At 40.2% G+C, this 24,000-nt stretch overlaps 1 protein-coding gene across 1 annotated transcript in view; it reads right to left on the minus strand.

Moving 5' to 3' along the window:
• The window catches only part of MKL1 (megakaryoblastic leukemia (translocation) 1), a 50,168-nt gene that overhangs the window by 17,400 nt on the left and 8,768 nt on the right, over positions 1 to 24,000 (minus strand). Inside the window, exon 3 of the mRNA XM_009290000.2 lies at positions 13,179 to 13,244. Within this exon, the coding sequence (XP_009288275.1) occupies positions 13,179 to 13,244 (66 nt within the window). The remainder of the gene's footprint in view (positions 1 to 13,178; positions 13,245 to 24,000) is intronic.

The following is a 24,000-nucleotide window of genomic DNA, read 5'->3' on the forward strand; positions in this document are numbered from 1 at the left end:
AAACGAGCACTGGGTTGTAACTCTCTGGGCTGGCAACATGACAGAGGATTTCATATTCGACCTCTGAAAATGTCAAGAGGGCACCAATCCTTCACTGCTTCCCTCAGCAATCTAGGATGGGGCTGACGTGTCAGAAGAGGGTGTCTATTGTAAAATCATACTCTATTTGAAGTTAACTAAGCCTTGCACATTTTTCTGGCTTTGAAATGACTACATAGCCCAGAGCTGTGGAGCAACTCTGTTAACTTTACTATAGCAAATGGAAAAAAAGAAAAATCCTATGAAGAACTCTGAAGCAGTAAGGCGCTGGATAAGCTCTACAGGAGACCCATAATGCAGACATGCCCCTCTTCCAGTTCCCACCACTGCCCTTCCTGGCCACTTGGCACTGACCCCTGCGAAACTATTCCTGCCCTCTGTACCCTGCTGGCTTGCTCACCCGAGTGCTGCTTTATCCATTCCACTCAAAATTACCCATATTGACAAAGCTCTACTGTTCTCAGCCATATCAGCTATTCAGGCTTATTCTGATGGTGTACACAAATGAGCGGCTTCGCTGGCGGAGTAGAAGCAGTGGTAACCATGTAGGCATGGGCCAGCACTTCTATCACTGACACAGGATTCACGTCGACAGCCCTTGGTACCTGAAGCAGCAGATATAACCGCAGAAAATAAGGATGAAGAAACTCCAACCACCTAATCCTTTCTGACTGCTCAGGCTGGATAAAATACACTAAACTATTCCTTACTGTAGTTTGTCTAACCTGTTCTTGAAGATCTCTCATGAAAAAATGCAATATGATTGCAGAGAAATTATCCCAGTGCATAGATGTCCTTGCTATTTAAAAACCTTTCTGAATGTCTAACTTACATTTCCCTTCCTACAATTTATACTCATTATTCCTTGCCTTACCTGCAATCATTACAGAGAACAATTTATTATCTTCCTCTTTGCATCTATCCCTATATATTTGAAAACTTTGGTCTTCCTACAGTCTTCTGCTATATAAAATGACCAAAGCCAGTTGTTTCAACCTTCCCTTATAGATAACATTTCCCAGACCTTTGCTTGTTTACTCTCTTTTTGGACTCCTTCCATTTGATCTGCATTGTTCTTGAAGTATAGTGTCCAAAATTGGATACATATTCCAGCCTAGGCTTTATCAGCTTTTATAGAGCTAAATTATTATTAAATAACACTTCTTAGTTATACGTCCCAGCTGGTTTGCCTTTTTTGTGTACATAAAATGCATAACATGTTCACTTGTGCTTGGCTCACAAACCATGAAAGGTCTCCAATCCTCTTCTGCAGAACTGCTATCTAGCCGCCATCCTCAATTCATGCCACTGACTAGACGTACCAAAATGTAGAAACTCTGCATTTTTCTTTGGTTTTGTCCCATATTTCTCAGCTTCTCCAAACGTTCTGAGTCCCAGTCCTGTCCTCCTCCCAGCCAACTAACCTGCAAGCTTATAAATATGCACACTATTCCCTTGTTTACATCAAATTACTGAAAATACCAAATAGTATCAGACATGGACCTCCTCCCTCCCCACTCAAAAACCCTGCTCAGCACATCCTCCCAGTCTGACACCAAGCCTTTATCCCAATATTGTTCTCTCACCAGTTGCACAGGCAGCTTCAAGTTGTCCCAGCTTGCCTACAAAAATGTCAGGCAAGCCTGTGTCAAGCACCTTACTAAACCCAAGAACTGCAAAAAGACATTTAAAATCCTGACTTCCTAGGGAGGCAGTTCAACAAATGTTTAGTCTGATGGTAGGTCCAGCTTAAGTAATGACCTCTTCTTCCCCCTCCCCCATGTCCCGCTTGTTTCTTCCTCGCCATTGATGGTCCAATTGTACTCATGCCACACAGGGAGCTCTACTAGGGAACTGTCACCATAAAGTTACTCCAGCACCTCCCCATGGCACTCGTCCCTCCGCCAAAAGAGATATTAGTTAACTCAGTTCAAATCCTTGATCTGTCTAACTGCGTGACCAGCTTCACTAGCTTTGCTAGCAAAACTTTGGGTGAGCCCCTGATGAGAATAGAGTGCTGCCAGAGAAAAAAAAAAAATTTTTTTCAAGCTGTTGAGAGTTTTTGTTTTCCACTGTATGCAGAAAAAAACTCCTTGATACTTCTTGCTACTAGGATATTTGAAAATGCAGAAGTAACTTCTGCAGTGCCCAATTTCAGTTAGGTATACCTTTTGCCTGCCTTTCTGATTTTGTTTCTACGTATGTGCGTGGTATTTTCATCCTCAATAAACTGCAGTTACACTTTCTGCCCTCGTTCTTGTGCCTAGGCCTGGGACAAAGCATGCTAGCCCTCAGTTATGCTGACAAAACTGTTTGTGGACTCAGATCACAGTTGTTTTGAAAGAGTTATTTTAACCTGGACTGGTATGCTGGTTTACAGCACGGCTCCACAAATAACAGTGTCAGCAAAACTGAGCAAAAACTGCCCTGCCAGACAAAGTCAGAAACAAGAGGTTGGGTTTAAAGCCAGTACTGCAGCAGGAGCCCCCCACGCTGCTGAACCACAGCCCCCATGTCTGCAGACTACCCCATCCACCTTAGGAAAACAGCCCGATGTTACAAATGGCCGAACAAGCACTAAAAATGGTTTAGTGAAAGACCAGAAAGGATAATAGTATCACCAACAGGGTTTGGGACAGCACAGTCCAGCAGGTGCCCCTCACTGAGTTGTAAATACTTTTGTCCCACTCAGACAACCACCTGGCAATTTGCAACATCTACTGTTATAAGGATGAGCTCAATACTGCTCACCTTTAGATGACTGACAGCAGGACATGATTTTCCTACCACAGATGGGTTGGCTAGCAAGGATCTCATTAAATTCCTACCACATACTTTTTTAGTCTCTCTGCTACTTATTGCGGGGCATTTTGATGCTTCATCACTAGAATTCCTGAAGCTTTAGTATCTTTGTGGTCACACCCTTAGCTACCATGAGATATCTCCCTGGAGATCAATGATGCAACTGCTTTGTGCCTCCACCCTGCTTCAGAAATGTGTGCAGCTATACATTGCAACTGCTGTCCTTCCATCTGACCTCCCGGAGTTAAGCAGCAGCACAGAGGACCATCTATGATGACGCACACCTTTCCATACAAAGCACAGAGATGGAAGTTGCTAATCTTTGTTTCAAAACAATGTACTAATTCCTATGAAACAGCGTCCAAAACTGCAATGCATGAATTCAGTGTTCCCTCAGTCCAAGACACATTTTGAAGATAGCAATGCATGAATTCAGGGAGATATTGCTGCAAAGCATCAAACTCGTGCTGCTATGAACAGACTGAATCAAGGCCCAGGAATCAACCCCAAATCTCCAATATAACAGGAGAGACAAAAAGCTGGGCAAAATGCTTCAAACATTTTCTGTTCAGGGTTTACCCCGCAGTGTACAAAAGCAAATTTTAGCCTTGCAAAGCTTTCAAAGATAGTCATATGCAGATCTTCAAGTTCCTGTTATCTAGTGTGAGAAGTAAGTGGAATCAGAACCAAATTCAGTCACTCTAAGAACAAAACATAGCAGGGGAAGGGGACTGACCCAACTGCTGAGAAAAAGGTCAAAATATTTGTACACCCTGCACTTGCTTATGCAGCCAACAGAAGACACCAAGGTTTGCAAGGAATTAAATAAAGGGAAGACAGAAAGAAAGACAGGCAGAGGAAAAGACAGAAAAGACAGGAAGACAGAAAGAAAGAAAAAGAAAGACAGAAAGACAGAAAGAAAAAGAAAAAAGAAACAAACAGGAAGACAGAAAGAAAGGAAAAGAAAGAAAAGAAAGAAAAGAAAGAAAAGAAAGAAAAGAAAGAAAAGAAAGAAAAGAAAGAAAAGAAAGAAAAGAAAGAAAAGAAAGAAAAGAAAGAAAAGAAAGAAAAGAAAGAAAAGAAAGAAAAGAAAGAAAAGAAAGAAAAGAAAGAAAAGAAAGAAAAGAAAGAAAAGAAAGAAAAGAAAGAAAAGAAAGAAAAGAAAGAAAAGAAAGAAAAGAAAGAAAAGAAAGAAAAGAAAGAAAAGAAAGAAAAGAAAGAAAAGAAAGAAAAGAAAGAAAAGAAAGAAAAGAAAGAAAAGAAAGAAAAGAAAGAAAAGAAAGAAAAGAAAGAAAAAAGAAAGAAAAAAGAAAGGAAGGCAGGCAAAAGGGTCTTCACAGGCCCTCATAGCTCAAGTGTCTAGAGGGGAGAGAGGCTGCAAAACCTTCTGCAATTGGTAAGATCACTACTGGAGGCTATCAGATGTGTAAGCTGACAGAGGAGAGACAGCACACGAGCTTTCCTTGGCCACAGTATCTAGCTCATCATAGACAACAAGGTGATATTTAAACTGCAAACCAGTTGGTCAGACATTATGCAATGTTTGTAGAAAGGCTACTGACTCAAGTATTCTGCTCTTCAGTTAGATAGGTTCCTGAGGGAAAGGTAAAATCTTCCTTTACTATGACAAAGAGAAGCTCGTGTCATGTCCAAACCCAACCTCAGACACGGTGACTTAATTCAGAACGGCAGAAGGCCTTCTGCTGCAGCTATTCACCTCTGCTCTCAACCAAATTCTAGTTTCTCTCTCTTGTTTACAAGTGCTGCAAACAGGCTCGATGACTTCCTCTGTCAGTTCAGGGTGGGGCTCCCACCCCACAGCATTCGGTGTGTAGCATTTGGCAAGAGACACAAAACTTGTACCATAGATCAAGGCAGTTGGCACTTTCTTCCCCCCTTCATCTTCACCCCACTTCCAAAAAGCATTTCTCATAGCATGGAAGAAAAAAGTATTCAAAAACTGGGTCACATGCACAGAAGGAGCTGTCATCTTGCTAGTGGGGCAGTATCAAAGAGCAGCACGCTGTAGAAATATGAAAAGGGGGTGGGGAATACACAGGTGATAGAAAAGAGATCTCCATCAGCACCCTCTTCTCCTTATGCAGCTCCAGGGAGTTTCACATCCAGTACACAAACCTGATCACACTTGAGAATTCTTGCTGATTTCATACCCTTGGCATTGGTAAGAGCCCTTGGATTAAGGCTAAGATCTGCGTATCAAGTTAAGGATAAGAAAAGAAGCCACAACTGGTAAATTGTGATTATTCAAACCCCCAAATAGGTAAACTCAGAAAATTCAAAATTAAGATTGACCTAAAAAACCCAATCCAAATATTTTTACGAAGGTGAGAAACACATCTCTGGCACCCAAACAAATGCAGCTTTGCCCTTCAGTGACACCCTTCAAGCACAATGTCATTGTTATTAAAGAATTAAGAGTGTTTCTAGTCTCGAACTGAAGAAAGGCTGGAGAAAGGTTCTTTCCCACATTGTTAGTGTTGCCAGCACTGCCAAAGCATGACATTACCATTATAGTGCTACGGCTTTACAGAGCCTTCCCTATTATCAAGCTATTCCAATCAATAGAGATATGGCACAGAAGACAACAGCCAAATAAAGGCCATGTTAGCTAGATTGTTTGGTGAGGCTCAGGCTGTTGTGGAAGCCAGAGCTGAAGAAGTCCTACCTCCCTGACACCCTACCTCATAGAGCCACCCCTTCTCCTGCATCGACACTCATGAGCCTGCACAGCATACCGGCTCATGGAGCTGTTGCTCCCCAAAAAAGCCACATTCCAGCTCCCTGAACTGGGCTTGCCCTGGTTGCACGAGCATCCGTACAGGTGGGACTATGGTACCCTGCTTCAGATCAGCTCAGCTCACCACGGAGCCACGCGCCAGCTAAGCTGCTTCCAACGCCTGAACCAAGCACCTTTCCAGAGCCCATGTCCACAACTCGGCAAAATTGTCAGTAACTTTATTACAGCGGTATCTCCTCTACGATACAGCTGAAGTTTAAGACTTTCATTAGTTTTAACTGTGTGAAAAGCCTGAAGTGTAGGTTTGTCACAGCAAACATGCGAAATTATTGACAGAAAGGGCTAAGATTTTTCAAGGCCCAACACTGAGTTATTTTAAACTCTTAACAGATAATGTGTAATTTCTCAGGAAGTTCACCCTCTTTAGGAGCAAAATGGAAATTATCACCCATGGTAACAGTTATCAGATCTATGGGTGACTATGGCTACAGCTTTGTGTCAAAGAACATTTACAGCAAATACAGATAGTATAACCCACTCCGTGCATCCCCATTAACTCTTGGCATTCAAAAGACATTACCTAAATCTTGAACTGAAAAATAAAAAAGATAAAAGAAAGCTTCATTACAATTAGGATTATGCCACCTCCAAACTGAAGAGGAAACAGGAGATAAGGAACTTCTAGTGAGAACCCTTTGATCCATGCATTCCTAGACCAGACTTCATGCCTTCTTTTTGGATGGATAATCGCCCTTTGCAAACTCTTCTGACACCTTTACAGTATGCCCAGACTAGGGGAGGTGTGGGGCCATGAGAAGAAAAAGGAAAGACCATTCCCAGCCAACTAGTAAGAATGAACCCAAGACAACTGTGGGAACATGAAGGGGAAAAAGCTGTTATTACATACCAGATTTTACTCCCCTGAATTATTATGTTTCTCTTGCAGCCGGCAGAGTTAAATCTTTTATCATTGCAAGGATCAAGGACTAAATGCAGCCTATCAAACCCCTGAGAACGGCCTTTTCTTTCTACTTCAGAAAGGGCAAACAGCACATTTCCATTACTAACAAAATGAACTTTCCTACTCCAACCATGTCTCATTAATCACAGATGATATAAACACATGGAAAACAAACACAGAAAGCTATCTAAAAATATAAACAAACCAGGTGCAGTTATTAGGCCCCTGACAATGAGGCTCCCATCTTAAATGCACGGACTCCTTCTCCACACAAAGCCTCAAGGCTTTGAAATTGTGCTTCAAGAGAAGAGATCAAAGTCAAAGAACAAGCAAATAATTCCTGGGAGACAAGTTACAGGTAGGTGAGCAAATTAAAATAAAACCAGTTACAGATCTCTGTGCTACATGCCACAGAAACACAGCTGCAAGTGCCCTCTACAGCTTCTGTTTTACGATAACTGCTTAGTGTTCCAGCCTTACTCTCAGAGCATGACATCGAGTATATCAAAAGTCTCACTGCAGCCTCTATTTTTGAGGTCCCATTCTGTACACAATGAACCAGGAAATAGCAAGGTTTCAGAGGTTAAATGGAGTATTAAAAAAAAGTTATTATTTTTAGATCTTAAAGACTTGACAGGTTTGGACATTTTATTAAACAAGTCTGGGACTAATGATAATTACAGTCCATATGTTTGTTTTTAACTTCTTATCCTAAATGAAAGTACAGTTTCAGCTTGTTTTGTGGAAAAAAGGTATGAAAGTGAAGCAGTCACCAATGGGCAGAATAGCAGACACTATATGGCAGGGAAGTAAAAATTTGTATTTTTGCTTTGTTACTATAAATATATTCCAAAAACTATAGGGAACGTCACTACAAAGACCTGATATGTAAAGCAGCAAGAGAATGACAGGAACACGTTACGCAGCAGAGATAGGTAAAGCAGGAGGAGCTCTTTCGGGGTCTTAAAGCAGTTGGTTTATCTGCAGTTCAAATATAACACACAACAATCTCGAAATGTCAACTGCGTAGCCACACTGCAACACTTCCCAATCAGTAAAACTCCACATATGCATAGCAGTTCATCTTCTATCCTAGCCTTTATGTAGAAGATAAAATATTGTTGAGGCATTAAGAATTGCACCTGAAGTCATCAGCATGACTGCAGAACAATTCCTGCCATGAAAAATACTGCACGTGTAGATAACTCTGTATGTTCCAACAGCTTACTGCCTCTCCTTTCTTTGACATACATCAAAAGATGCTATTTCACAATTAACAGTTAAACAATTAAAAAAGCTAGGGTTTTTGTTTTCTTTTGTTTCTGACAATGTTTAATATGCTCTGCTGTAGGTATTGTTTGTGACAGGAACCAGAAGGTGACTATATCGTCAAAGGACAGGTGTCTCCTTCAACTACCGCCCCATATACTGTATTGACAAGTTTCAGGTTTAAAACTGGCAGCTTAATAAGAAAACATGAACGTGAATAAAATATTAAATATAGAGCTATGCAATAAAGTTGGAAGTGCATTATTTTCATCAACCAAATTACTTTTTTAAAATTGAGAAGTGGATAGACTACCAGGTAAAGGCTAAAGCAGCAATATCATTTTTAGTGACCCTACACAAACACAAGTGTGGATGTATGGCCAAATTTGGGGGTTGAGGTGTTAAAGTCTAGAGATGTGGTTTAACTTTAGAAACTCACAGGTGGCAAGCATTTTGCTTCCTGAAATCACTACCTCAGAGACCCTTAATTTCTTGTGATGGTAGCTGTGCTGGATGCAGACCAGTCACAAGCTTTGCCTAGATGATGATCACACTGATATGCCAAAGCATAACCTGTGTTCTGTATCCTCAAATCACTAAGTGTCCCCAGTAAACAGCAATTCCTTTAGAATTAATTCTAAGCAATGTCTCACAGCCCCCCCCCCCCAGCAAATACTGTCAAATACTGTATTTTCGCTTTATAACAAATAATAAATTTTCTCCATTAACCTTATGGCTAAAAAAAAAATGCAGTTAGTGATATGAAAGGCCTAATGAGATTATAATCATTAGACTGCCTGCTGTATTACAATCATTCCTAATCGTGTGACATGTTGCAATTGAACTATGGCACACTCCCCCCGTGTAGTCCAGAGATAAAATACACTCTCTTCAGGAGAGTCTGAAACCCAGCAGCACAAGATTCACAAATCTTGTATTCCAAAATACACTCTAGCAACTAAAAGGCTGCATGTCCAAACAGAAAACTGCATCAGACTGTTGGTAACACAGACCTATAGCATGGAAACACCTCAGCACCCGTAAAAACAGTCACATCAGAAAACCAGCACAAACTCCATCCTGTTTGGATTCTACATACATTTATGCATTCTGCATATATCGCATTGTGGAAAGCAAATATACAGTCAGAGTAGTTGGATGTGGGCACAAAAACTGGCAAACATCCAATAAATGAAGCTCCTGGAAATTCTCTGCCTGTACTGCAGCCACCCTCCTTCTAGTTTTCAGTCCAGACGATGCCCTTTTCAAAGGCTGCCTGTGTCATCTTTCGGATATTCACAAAGCAGTGCTATAGAGCAACACAAGGCACATTCCCAGAAATGATCTTCTACTTCTGTTTCGCCTGCTTAGGTGAATCTGATGGTCACAACAACAGCTTTCCTGCAGGATTCTGCCACGTGACAACCTTGCATGCTTGCCTGTATTTTGTGTTTGCAGCCAGAAGCCAAAGATCCCATTGGATAAAACAATGGACATGTGAAGCTTTAAACCTTGCAGAACAGAAAAAGCACAACATATTTTGCAAAGCAGAGTATTGCTACATTTGCCAAATGTCTTTCCCCTAAAAATTTTTGCTGTTTTAGTTGAAGATACTTTCCACATGTCTTTCTACTCAGATGCAGGTTAGCTACTGTTTTAAACATTGTTTTCAAGGGTGGAAAACTGTGTGTTTAATACTCCCCCGAAGAACCTTACAATAGCTGTAACCTTTAAATTCAATGCTGTAAAAACTGACAGCATCTGACTCTTCTTCTACAGCATGACAGAGTTCAAAGAGTTGAGCACAGACAGCAGTTTTTGTTTTTGAGGACAAGAAGATGAAAATCACCTCTGCATAGTTAAAAAAAATACAAATAGCAAAAAAGCTTGTCTATTTGCACTATCAGAAAATAGGCCAAAACCTGAAAAAATATGAAAACTCAGCTCTCCTTGTTTCTAGATACAGTCCTTCTAGCTCAAATCACACGTATGTCAGATGCAGATGAAGACTTGCTTCCCACCTCTTTTCTATGGGCAATTGAGAATTTTAGTCTTCAACTAATGAATCCTGCTACTAGTAAAAGGTTACACAAAGTGACAACAAAAAAGCAAGAAGAATTAATGAAGCATAAAACCCAATTATTTTGAATCCTTTGTCACTGCTTATAAATGCTTTATTTCTTACTACAATACACTAATCTTTTAGTGAAGCATAGCCCTACTGTAGGTGGCTGGTGGGTTGGAAAGGTTATTCAAGCGAGATTAAGTGTACTTGGTAAAAAAATGTTGAAACATTTGCCTTTCCTCTCTACCATATAAACAAAATTCCACATGGGAACAAAGAAAGCAATTCCCAGCTCTGTTCTGAGCAAGCAAAGGAGGAGTGGTGTGACTCTCCCTCTCACTTTAATGGGACACCAACACATCTTCTCCCACTCCTCAGGTTTACAGAGTCCAAAAACCTTGTGTTGATGGAAGCCTGAAATACAATTTCTCATTTAGGGCACCAAGCTGAATCTAAACACCACGTAAGACTTACTTTGGTACCTTTGGTTTTTCTGACTGCAATGTGAGTTTGCACACTAGATAGCCTTTAATGTAAAACAAAAACTTTTACTTCTCCCATACTTGTTTCACTGGTTTTTGCATGCCTGTTTGGCTACAAGATCCACAAACTGATCTGTATTAAAGGCTAATATAAATGAACATGTTGGATAGCATAGTAAGACCAAATCTGCACAGAATGACAGTTGATGCTGAGGAACTGACATCCACACTCTGTAAGTGAAGATGAAACAGAAGGTGGTGTGCCAGACAAGCTGTAGTGGACTGAATGCATATTAGCTGTAGGTAGAATATTTTCCAGTTTACTTTCATCCCAATTTAATCCAACTCTCAAACTTCATTTCATGGTGCAAAGCAAGGTACAGTAGGCAGACGCAATCAGAAGCTTCACTTCAAAAGCACCTTCCTTACACAAGCTATAATGCTAATGTAGATTCAACCACAACTACCACAATTCTTTCAAGAGTGTTAAGGCTCTCCAGATGGAAAATAAAGGCTAGAAACCAACCAGCATTTCACATGGAAAGAGCGCTCCAGCTCATTTCATTCAGCACCAAACCATTCTCTGGATTCCCACTTTTCTATTTTTGTTAAATCATCATAAAGGGATGTGTGAGGCTTGGTTCCTGACTAACAAACTCAGGAGGGAGGCATGGGGCCCAGTGTAGCCATGTTTAGTAGCAGATGATAGAGGAACAAGATTAAGCACCTAAATGTTTTCCCAGACAGGGGGTACAGGGCAGAGAGATTAAAGAATACAGGATACCTGGCAGAGAGATGAGAGAATACAGGATACCTAACACATTCCCAGTAGTAAGTAAAAATGTCTATTCTGAACTGCTGAAAGTAGAAGCAAAGCTGTCATGGCTCTGAGATGCCTTCAGGAGGAACATGGCCCCTAGTCATCCTCTACTTCTCAGGTTAAAAATGGGACTTTTGCGTTAAGTATCACAATTTATCTCACATCTGATCTTCTCATTAAAAATGGCCCAGGCAAATAATGTTTTAAACATTTCCCTATGTGTGGTTATTTCCAGTTGGCAGGTATGGGTAAATGATACCATGACTTGGAACTAATTTCAAATCATGTTTAGAATAGATCTGCTAAAGTGTTTTTTCTCCATTGCAGAAAGGACCTTTTCATGTGTCACCAATATTTTCACAATGATATTTCACTGAGCATTCTTCTTTGGTCTGTCACAGAACTCACATGTAAGAGACATAAATGAAGCAACGAAGGGCACAAGTCTGCAAAGACTAGTTATTTAGGTTGTATTTTAAGCAAATTTAAGACTGACTAATTACTCTGGGTGCCTTACTTGAATTACTTGCAAGGGCCTCATTTTCAAAGGGCCCATAAAACAGACCCCTCTTAGGAATCACAAGTTTGGCCAGCCACACTTCGAAGAAAGCCAGTACTGAACGTAACTTAATACAGTATTTGCATACATATCCACTTAAAGCAGGAGACCACAAAGAAGTCAGGAACATTTTCTTCTGGGAAGCATTAGTAAAAGGACACAGCCACTGGGACACTAGTCTTTCATCCAAAAGCAAGTAAGTGTATTCTGTAAAAGCACGTATATGAGTTTCCTAGGTAAAAATAAGACAGGCATGATGTACTATATCCAGACAGGACAGTCTTTCCTTTTTGGTTTGGTAATAGAATTTTAAGTAGGGGTCCCAGAAACATCTTGCACATGTCACTACCTTCCAGACAGCCACTTCAGCTGACAGGTTCTCTTCATTCAGAGAGAGAGCTGACAGCCTAACCTTACACCTTTAGCAAAGTCTAAGTCACATCACTGTGTCATATTACAATGTGCACCCCAGAAATAGAAGGAATGAGAAACTCATTACTACACTGTCTTCAAATAAGGTTTGTGAAATGGGGGAGGGGGAAAGTTTTTGAAAGAAGAAAACATACCTGATCTATTGCCTTTTACTAAAACTGTTAAGTGAAACTGAGACAACCTCAAAAATAAAACACTTGCTCTTTGGTCTTGCTTCAAGTTGTTACCTGTAAGTCATCTAGTTCAGAGGTACTGAAGCATGACAAAACTATTTGTCAGATATCTTTTTGCATGTTGGGGGGAAGAAGGGGGATAAAACAAAAAAATACCTTCTCCAACACTAACCTGACAGTCAATTTATTAAAGCTTGGCATTAGGGTATATCCTATGTGTCCAACCAGACAAGTAAAAGTTCCCTGGCTCTGCAGATTTTGTCTTCCCCTGCAGGAAGGAGACTGGCTGATGCCCATAGGGCTCCTTCTAGCTATGTTTTCTAGCTACAAACATAAAACACGGCCCCTTGGTGGTTAAGATCTTGTAAGCACTGCCTGTTTTCACTTGGTTTATGGAATATGTACATACAAAGTTACAACTGCCTCAGAGGTCTGGGGAGCTGACAAACAAGAACAGAAACTGCAGAGGCAGGAAGCCTGTTAAAAGAGTGATTACCAGCATGTGTGAAGTATATAGGGGACTTCTAACATAGCATGTTCTCCAGAAGACTCTTCTCTACTGTGATCAAATATAAACATTGTTTTGGAGTACAGTTACACTTGGAGCCATTACTCTCTTCCTCAGTATCAGAGGTGGCCCATACCTAGAGTACCAATACTTCAGAAGGACCAAGTTGGGTGGGACAGGGTGGGGCCCTTATATATGATGTTTTTCATCTAGAAACAGAGAATCTGATCTTTCAAATCATATGTGAAACCATTCTCCACTCAAAAACATGCATAAAAACACCAAGACAAAGAGTTTAAGTGATACTTACGCGGCATGATCCCTTGGCTCACCAGCTCCTCCCGTGTGCGTCGCTGCTGGAGCTTCAACTGCAGCACTGCACGACAGCAGAGAGAGGGAAGAGAAGGAAACCCATCAGTGTGAGAAACAACTGAAGAGACATTTTCAAGTGCATCTTGTTTTCTTCTTCGGATGCCAAGGCGCTAGCGAGCAGCAGAACAAAAAGACCCCCTCCCACCCTGCTCCCCTGCACCACTGCAATTGCAGAAGTGGCCTTCAGCAGTCAGGTTTCCGTATTCTGCTGCGGGCAACAGGGAGAGGAAGTTGCGCAGGGTCTTGGCAGGGTGATAAAAATCCGCAAAACCAAGCTTGTTTCTCAATTCTTTCTAGAGCACCAACTTCTTTCTAAACCATTAATATTAAAAAAAAAAAGAGAAACACCAGCTGACAGTCCTCCAATAAACACAGAGTGACACCCCAGCTGCTAATGACTCCTGAAAACTCTAATTACCATGTGTAGATTAAATTGATATGACAAAATTATTGGTCATTACTCTAAATTACAAGGCTGATTTCCTTCCTCAACTCAGAAATTCACCTTCAGAAACATCTCTTGAAAGTGAAATATCATAGATATATCTAGAAGTGTCCTTGTTCCACAGCAAAAGGAATCCCTTATCACTAGAATTTTTCCTATTTATTTTAAAGTAATAGAACACATGCACTGCCTGTATGAAATGCAATTATGACTCTGGAATAGTCATAATTTCAACATTTAGATTATAACAGCAGTTTCCCTTTAAACTACACAATCAAAGCAATATTCTAGAGATTGTTCTTACAACCAGTAAAAGACAGCTTTCACACGAAAGGGACCTTACAAAACTGAATAAAAAAATCACATGCACATGTGCACGCACATGTGTGTGCACACATCAATTTAGGACAACCTGAGTGAACATCAATAGATACCGAATCCTGTCTGCAATCAAGCCCAAGCTCCTAAGTATACTCAACAGAAAATATTATAGAATGAACGGCATGGCATCTTCCCTGTTTTCATTTCAATTTCTCTGTCAAGCTTATGTCCGTTGTATAGTCCACATAAAAGAAGTCCACACAAACATAGTGGAACCACCAGACAGCAAAAGTGTGCAATCTCATTAGAACCCTTATGCTTCCTTTCTCAAGGACTTTTCTTGTCCAATACGTTCATTTCATACATTATATCCAAATTATACTGTACAGTCCCTAAAGTAGGGATCAAAAAATTCAAGGAGAAGATACCACTTCATCTGCTTACACACATTATCACATTTTACCTGTTTCTTTCAACCTCTTGTCTGCAGTTTGCATTTGACTAAGATACATCTTCCAATAAGGGTTCTGGTCTTCCTATGAAGTTAACAAGAGATCCATCTCTTCCTTGGTTGTTTGCACAGCAGCTAATCACCCTCACTTAAATGCACACTTAAATTTTCGGTTGGATTTGTCTAGCTTCCAATTCCCTTGGCTCTTGATGTACCTTTCTTTGAAAGGTTTATGACAGTGAGAATGTATTTCCTACCTGTGGAGGTACTTCTGTACACAGTGTGCAACCAAGTTACCTCTCTTCTCTTAAGAGTTACCTCTCTCTTAAGCCAAACTAGGATTTCTTAATATATGCACCCTGGGCAGGAAACTACTTCCTTTAGTACGGGAAAGGGAGAGAGGGAGGAAGGGTGTACAGAGCACCATGCGAATTCTGTGTGGGATCAGCCAAGAGCCAGAGCAAGGAGGAGGGAAGACAGAGGGGAAGGAACAGACCCTTCGTTTGGCCGTGAAACAGAAGTGGTAGTCCCAGACTCTTCCTCCCACCCAGCATGCGATTGCACTCCTACTTCTGTACTAGCATGAGGGCTAATACAGTCTCACAGCTGGCCTCTTCACAGAGCTTTTCATTTGCTGGATTCGTTTTGAGGTGATCAAAACCCAAATCAGGTGATGACACATCTACACGAGCACTTGATCTAACAGCTTGCTGTGATGGAGTCAAATCTCTCTCTCCCCGCATCATCTCTCGTGTTCCCCTGATTGGTGGCTGGGCTCACTGACAGGACAGAGACCACAGCCCAACCAAAACAGGGAATAGTTTTTTGTCTCATTAGTGAGTTGAAGAGGACAACTGTATAGCCAGGTATTTGCTAACACTAACATAAGGTGGGAGTGAGACTTCATCCTTCCAGCAGCAGTATGCCACTAAGTGATTTCAGCCCTATTAGGTAACGGCACATTAAATCTCTTGCTGTGTGGCATTATTTCCACTAGTGAGCCATTTCAGGGACTCATTTCCATACCCTAAATTAGCACATGTCACTAAATGTATACAGGCAAGGCACAGACCTATAGCATCAGGTCTATCTCCACAGCTTTAAGTGCAGATAATCTCATTATTACTCATGTCTTCCCACTTACACAGCTAGCAATATATGTTAGCTCTTTTTGCCACTTTGCTATTTACTTGCTAGGACCATCTACTTTCCCTCCCATTTCCGACTATACCTACTATTTACCTTTCACCTCCCAGACTCAGGGATTTTCAGCGAAAAACTTCCCCACACAGGTGTGGCTGGCATTTTTTGCTCCTTGGTGCATAACTCTGCCCTCACCTCTATTTATGCACATTTTGCCCAACTGTCTCAGTTTGCCTAAATGATCTAAACCATTTTTTTAATGTCATTATTTATGCCTCCACTAATCGTTGTTCCGTCCACAGCGTTACCATCTTGCGTTTGTTTCCAGACCGCACCGGGCTGATCCCAACTCGAAATGCTTTTCTGCTTTCTTTGATTACAGTCAGTTCTTAAGCCACTTAAGCAGTACTTCATTAAATTCAAAGATACTTTTTAAAACCAAAATATAACACACTACTATTTAAAGACCTTATGAAAGTCTATTACACCGAGAAAAAACCGCTAGCAACCAAATTTCACATATCCAAACAACAAAATCACATTTGAACAGACCTGTTTTCACAAATTGAAAAGCTCACTAGCGTGATTATACTACTATTATTACACCATCTAAATTCTTTATCAAATTTTCCACAGTTTTTTCCTGGAACTGTTACCAGATTGGCCACTCTTTACTCACTCACCCTTTTTCAGTAGTGATGCAAAATGTTACTGGTCTTTCGCTCTACTGAAGTCTCCCTGCTGTTCCCAGGTTTATTAGAAATCAGTCTCAGCCAGACAGATAGAGACTTCATCAAATGACGTAAAATTCCCTTCCTGACTTCAGCTTCCCTTATGAATTTTCTAAATATATCTTATTTCTATACGTTACCATCTACTACCCTTTTTCTCTACCCATTATATGCACCTTTTATTTTTAAACACTATGTCCCTTCACAGCAAGAAACTAGCAACTGTCAAGAGGACTAAACTGGAGAATAGGAAAAAGGTCATTTTCAGGATACTTTTAATAGGCACTAAGTAATTCCTGGGATTTATGAATGTATATACATACATATTAAGCACAAATTATAATCAGCACATAATGCACTTTTTTTCCAATACAGTTTATTTTTGCGGCAGGGAGGAGGGCAAAAAGGATTACTTCAGTTCACTCCTGAATTCATTTTGGCTTCAATAAGTACTTGGAGTTCCCAACACCATTTCATATATTTAGGAGATCACCTGTTTACGTGTGCAAGTGTGTGAATCCTATATATAGATTAACAGATGTCCCAAGAGCCAATCCAAGGCTGTTGTACATGGAGCACAGCCAAAGATCTAGAATGACCAGAGAAATTAAAAGTTACTCAAAGACAGACCGGAGTGTAAGTCTTTCAGTCACAAACCAACAATCTTCTGTTTCCTTTATTCCTCTACTTAACCTTTAAATTAATTTTCAAATTAGGAATAAATCAGATCATATAAAGGAGAGAGATCTCTGCTGGCTAGAAAATAAGTTCCAAACTGGTACCCTTCTACCCACCTCGTTCATTCAACTTGTGTCATAGTCTGTGCAACATTTTGTGGGCTTTGTATGCTTGCCTGATTTTCCCACCCGAAAATGGGCATAATTTATTTATTTCACAAGTATGAAAAATTCTGAAATATAGTTAAAGTTTGAACAAGTATCTCTAATGAACTGTTCCAAGAATTAGTAAAACATTCCAGAGAAGTCTGGGAGCTGGTAAAGAGGACTGCTGTCAGCAGTTTAAGAGGAGGGATAGAGAAGAAATGGGTGTGTGTGTGTGTGGGTGTGTGTGTGTGTACACTAAGAGAGCAGCTACATTGCGATACAGCTACCATCAACAGAGTTAGACTGTTAGTGAAATACAGCAAGTCATGATTATTTTTTGTTCGTCTTACCACAGAACTGCCTTAACAGGGAACCCACAGGCATATTCCAAGACCAGAGCTTACTCCTGCCTACTCGTGGCTGGTGGCAGCTCAGAGCAGTACATGCTTAATATACAGAGGCTGCACCCATATGGACACTTTCAGAACACTTACAACTCTAGTCATAGTACAGGGGTGCATTAGTAGTAAGCAGTAGCAAGAACAAATATTTATGATGAGCTAAAGTGTTTTTTGCAGCTCATCATCTAAGTCTGCAACAGCACGCCTGCCCTTACACATATGTACCTGAAAGCCCTTCTATTTCTAAACCACACTTCGTGTTTAACAGTTTGACTAGAACTACAACAGAAACTAGACTGCAGACTCTGCATCTCAGCATCTCAACAGAAAAAAAAATAATCTCATCTTCGAGACTATGTCACATACCAGGACAGGTTTATGACAACAAATTAAAAAAATATTCTGCATTTCCTGTTTTTTGAGAACTAGTGAAGAGAAGCACACAGCTCTGAACTGCAGCTTGTGGTAAGGCCCTGTGCATGTTATGTTGAATACCAACTTACTGCCAAAGGGACTCTATGTTCACATTTCTACAAAACCTTTTCTTCTAAAAAATCCCAAGTGATACTCAAGGTCACCCAACCAAGGCAATGATTAAGCACAGCCATATGGTGGATTACAAGAGACAGCACGAACAGTAGCACTGAACAGGAAGGGAGGAAGGCTGCTATAGCTAAATGAAACCCTATAGAGGGGCTGAGGGAGGCAGAACTCCCTGGAATTCGGGCTAGGATACCTGTGCAAAAAGGGAGCATGCAAGACATAAACCACCTATTAAGTAGATAGGCTGTATGCTCACAGACGTGATTTATTGATTCTGTAAATTCAGTTTGCCTGATAGAAAAATTCATCCTTGCAACCCAATCAATAAGCCATGTGATTAGAAAGAGAAACTACTGAAGAACAAGTGAAATTAGTTTAACTTCATTATCTAAGCTGAGGAAAGTGCAAGCATAAGTAAAAGCAGTAAAAAGCAAACTATGCACTTTAATGCTTATAAGGGTTCACGGTCATTTATTCGTACACTGTTCAGCACCTCTGCACACCCCATTTGAAATCCCTGTGCTACAGCATCCACTTAACTCGCAAGAAAGCATTAATACAGCACGAGCTGGGATAGAGACCTGCCACTTATTTCATCAACACCTCTACCTTTCACTAGCGACAAATATTTTTTAGGAGAACTTTCACTGGCCTAGCACTGAGTAGGTCTGACTGGGTTTACTTTGTGAGGGTCAGAGACCACAGCCTAAGGAAACATGGCACTAGGCCACCATTTGCAGCCCACACTATTTTTCAATTTTTCAGTACAATGTGTACACCACCGTTAGATTAAACCAACAGCTTATATGCAACCAACCTAATTATAATATGCAACCATAAAAGACGACTTTGACAACATGGGATATTTGCTGAACAAAATCATCACAGCTGTTTGATGCAGAACTAGGGCCTCTGACTTAAATATCATAGTGCCACGTAACTACTGCTTTGAAGGGTGAAGCCACCTTTCCACTTACTACTCAGCCAGCAGCAGCTGTTCTAATTACATTGAGAATTTTTTTCCTAGTTTCTGATTAGTCACATTTGACCAGTAGCCAATACCAAATTCAGCTTTGGAATATGCAGCACATCAGCCATTGTTTTCAGTGGAGGTTATATCCTACATTTATGACTGAATTCAGTCCCTTGGAGATGTGGTGAGAAAACCTTTCCCTCACACCGAAAATGGTCTCTGAGCATTTTTCAGTTGTGCCTGCTTACAAAACAAATGTTTACTCGCATTAGCCCTTTCATGCTTCGACGGGAAGCCAGATTAGATTCTGGTTCGTACACCAGCTAGAGCAGCATCTGCTAAGCTCCAGTTGCAACACCTTTCTCTACAGAAGCAGCAAAGGGCAGTTAGTATTACCAAAATTTTTGTAGCGTCCACAAGAAGCTATAAGAAAAATTCAGCTATGATAGTTTGTGATCAATGAGTGAGTATACAGTGGTCAAAATTAATTTTGAAAATAACTCAAATTGCTGAGGTGGACGACTAATTTTTTTTTTTCCCCCCAGAGCTGTATTTTTCTGGCGCTGTCAACAACACCCCCCACATTGCACAGAATGTGCTAGAATGGGGGTTACCAACAAAGATAAGCCAACTTTTCGGGCCTTTTTTAAAGGCAATTTTCTGAGCCTAACAGCATTTTAATCCACTAACTGCTGATGGGGAATACACGCTGGCTTTGCATTTAAGCAGACTGTGCAGTTAACAGAGAAGCATTTAAGTGAAGCAGACTGTAAATGACACCCAAACTGCAGGGATTATATGACAGTTTGCCACCCTGGGAAGGGGATGCCAAAAATTCATGCCCCTCTGTGGGGTGAAGGAGGAGCAGCAGGTATACTGTTGATCCTCACAATTTGCAAGCATTCACTGTTGTTGGGAATAGCAGCCATACGGTTCTATTCATCTCAGTGCATTTTAAAGAATAGCTTGGAGCAAGCCTGGGCAAAGGGACAGTTAAGCAGAAGTTTATTTCTTTACTATTTGAGACTATCTCACATTCCACTACCTCTTTTCTCTACTGCAGCAACAACGGCTGCTATTAAAATGCAGGCAGTTTCCTCATCTCTTCCTTAGCAACCATACTACAGAGAAAATGGAGTTTGGGAGGGTTAAAGAATAGAAAGAGAATTTGTTTTGGTCTCTTAAACTGTTACAAGAACCTTTCACACTAGCAGCAAAAGCCACTTATTTATATTCATGCTGTGGTCTTCTCTTTGTGAGGAGTAGGATTGGGATCACTCTCCCTACACCCAAAGAGGAGGTATGTGAAGCAGATCCTGAACAGGAAACAAAACCAGGATCAGGAGCGGTTCCCTATTGCAGGCGATATGAATGATGAAAGTGGATTTCTTAGCAGCACTGCAGAAATCAGCATGTTCTGTCGCAATATGCTCAGATGGGCAGGTGTCTCATATCAGTTTGGGGAACACTGATAAACTCCTTACCAAGCTGTGCTTGTCCAACAGAGACGATTGTAGGCACAAAGCCAAACAGGAGGTTCAACCAAGAAAGCCATACAGCTGCATCAAAGGCAGATCTAGCATAGAGGACTTGAAACCTTTTTCATGACCACCTTTTCTTTCTCATCCTCATAGTAAGCTTTTGAGAGCATTAAAAATTTGTACAGGTGAGAACAGGAGTACAATTCTGCCTGATGCAGACCTAAAACCTCTATCAAAAGATTCTTAAAAACCAGAACAGATCCTTCACCTCCAAAGCAAGAACTTTCAAAATATTTCACAGTAGATGTGCTAGTAATAATCCAAGGATGTAATGTGAGTCACATAACGCCAGGGTGGTTGTTTTCCATCCGGCACTTCCAAAAGCCTTCAGGCTCTCAAATGCCCAGAAGCTTTTAAAAGCAGCTGGAAAGTACAGAAAAAGGAGCGACTGGTCATTTAAGAACACAAAAAGAGGAGGAAGTGAGAAAATTAACTGACTCTCACCCTCAGGACAAGAAGGGCTTGTTTCTTGATAAAATCACACTCTTCAAAGCTTCTACAGCTCAAAATGTTCTTGGGTCATATAAAATCAATCATTGACATGACATGCAGCTTACGCATGCCTGCTGAGATATTAGATGCATTGTCTATATGACCATGTTCCAGAAGACTAGTTTTGGCTACTAGAAACAAAAAACCAGGTACAGGGTAATAGCCCCTTTTTGTTGGAAGGATGCTGTTGGAAGAGAAATATGAAATAGGAATAATTTTTAAAAATGTTTTCAAAGGATGATGAAATACTTGCATGTATGATCTTTTAATGAGTCAATGTTATGAGGGATTAAATAGCTCTCTTAGTGGAGACAGACAAATATGGATTCTTTGATATGGTTAATTTAGCAGAATCAAAGATCCCAACCTACAGAAGAAACTGGTCCCCGAAGAATATGGAATCAGAATCAAATACACAATCAAAAGCAAAAGGATCTATTTCCACCCTCACATACTACCACAAGGTAGCTGGCTCACACTGTGAGCACAGAACAACAAGCTACCTCAGCAGGTCATTTTTGAGGCTTCATATCAAATTTGATACAATGTGGAAATCAAAGTACTGTTAATTAAAAACTGTATTTAGAAGATAAAGCCACCGTTTACAGCAATTTTAGTTTTGTTAGGACATAGCATTACAAAACAAACAAAAGCAGTAGCATGGTCCAAGTATCACGACATAATATGATCTAACCTCCAGACAGGACAGAATAGTTACTCCTGTCGGTGGTTCTCAAAGGCTCAAGTCAGCATTGGTGTTCTGGGGTGGTAAAATGTGCAGATACAAAAGGAAGAACCAGTTCATAGTCTAGAAGTTTACAATCTCGGTCCTCAATATTGCACACAATTGAATGTGTTTATTTTGCGGGTGCTACTCATGTATATGACACTAAATATATGCCAACTTGATTATTGATATGAAAGTTATGCTGAATTTTATAGGGTTCTTTTTATGTTTATTTAAAATAAAGACTAGCAGTTGCTGTGCATTTTACAGCATTTGCCTTTACATTCTTCCTTCATTATTTAAGTCCTGCCATTTCCATTAAACATGTAAAATTTAGGGGGGGGTTAATGCCATTTTAATCATTGCTACTTTTTAATGCAATGCCAGCTTTGTCTTCTTTAATCCTAAAATTTTAAAATCAGATAAATGTATTGCTATTAGTACATAAGTCTTTATATTGAATGCATAGAAGCCCACTCAGAATAAAATCTTGGTACTCGAATAGTCCATTTCAGCACTCACTGAAACTGTTAAAATAGAACAGGACTTTCAGAAATTAACCTGAAATACATGTAACCTCCTATATTTAGTAAGATATGCAACATGTAAAACTGTGCAACAAGCTTGTCAACAGGAAAAGTTGGTTTGCTTTCTGTGCAGGGTACGGATTCTTATAAAATCATTTCGTCCCAGTAATACTGGTTAGGTGAAAACTAAGCATGTGAATAACTAGGCACATATCTATAGCTATGGAATCTGGCTACCATGCATGATTCAACAAGATGACCTGTAACAAAATACTTAGGTGGAAAGGTCTACCTAAAATTGACACACCAGTATCGTAAGACGGTAAATATCATCTGTAATCAGTGCTTGTTGATGCCATCTATATATCCATTGTTACTATCTATAGCTGGAAGAGAAGCCTTAAGGGGGGAAAAACAGAGAGAATTTCCCAACTCCCCATGTAAACTTGAGTCACAGTCTATACTGATTTATGTTTCCATGAAACAATGAACAAGGAGGAACTAACATTGCCCTTAACCACCTTGCAAAGAAGACCCTAGAAAGAAATTCTCCCAGATAATTTAATATGACATGGCAGATGGGGACAAATGAAGGAAAAAGAAGGAATGAGTAGATATATCCTAACAATCAGATCTACAGCTGTCTACTAATGTGACAGTACAAAAGGCAAGCTACACAAGGGAAAAACAAGTTTGAACCTTTTTCATTTTTTTTCTTATAAAGATAGGGGTATTTCTGCCTATAAAAAGAGCAAGCTCCAACCTTTTTTATTTTCCTTAAAGATGAGACATGAGAGTTGTTTATATTTTTTTCTGAAAAATTATACAGAAGAAGAAACATGTTTGGAGATACATCAGAATCTGAACAATTTTTCATTTTATTTAAAACTCTGGGTTCAAGGGATAATATGTTTTTTTGTGTTTCTATTAAGCAGGAAAAAATCAAGTCTTGAGACAGTGCCAAGACACATCCATAAAACACAATTGATTAGACACATTTATAACACTAAAATTTATGAGGAAATCCTTCCATGCCTCTTTCAGCAACAAGAGACAAGGTCTAATATTTTTCCTTCATAGCTCACCTCCCATACTGCAATTTCTGCTACAGCACAGTGCTCCAGTGTACTAACAGCCTCTCGGATCAAGGCCAAAAACTTCCTCAAACATTTCTCAGAGACTGTGGTGTTGGCCCAATGATTCAGCCTTCCTTCTGCCACAGGGCACCCTCTACAGATAGAAGTTAAAAGCTCCCTTCACAGAAATCATCTAATGGTCAAGATACCACAGAACTTCTGTGGCAACAGCTGGCATACAGCTCATATGTTGAGGTGTTTTTGGGTTTTCCACTTAAACGTGGAATAATTCTGTATTTCCAAGACCATTTCAGATTCTTAACCACCTAAAGATGTTTGGTTTACTGAAACCAAATGAAAATGAGAGCAAATGTGTTTTTCCGCAAGTGGTAGAAAAAAGGACGTAGAAGTAGAACCATAAAATCATAGTTTGGGTTGGAAGGGACCTCTAAAGGTCACCTAGTCCCTGTCCATAGGCAGGGACATCTTCAACTAGATCAGGTTGCTCAGAGCCCCATCCAACCTGACCTTGAATGTTTCCAGGGATGGGGCATCCACCACCTCT

The sequence above is a fragment of the Aptenodytes forsteri genome, unplaced genomic scaffold (assembly GCF_000699145.1).
Source record: "Aptenodytes forsteri isolate BGI_AS27 unplaced genomic scaffold, ASM69914v1 Scaffold284, whole genome shotgun sequence".
NCBI classification, from domain to species: domain Eukaryota; kingdom Metazoa; phylum Chordata; class Aves; order Sphenisciformes; family Spheniscidae; genus Aptenodytes; species Aptenodytes forsteri.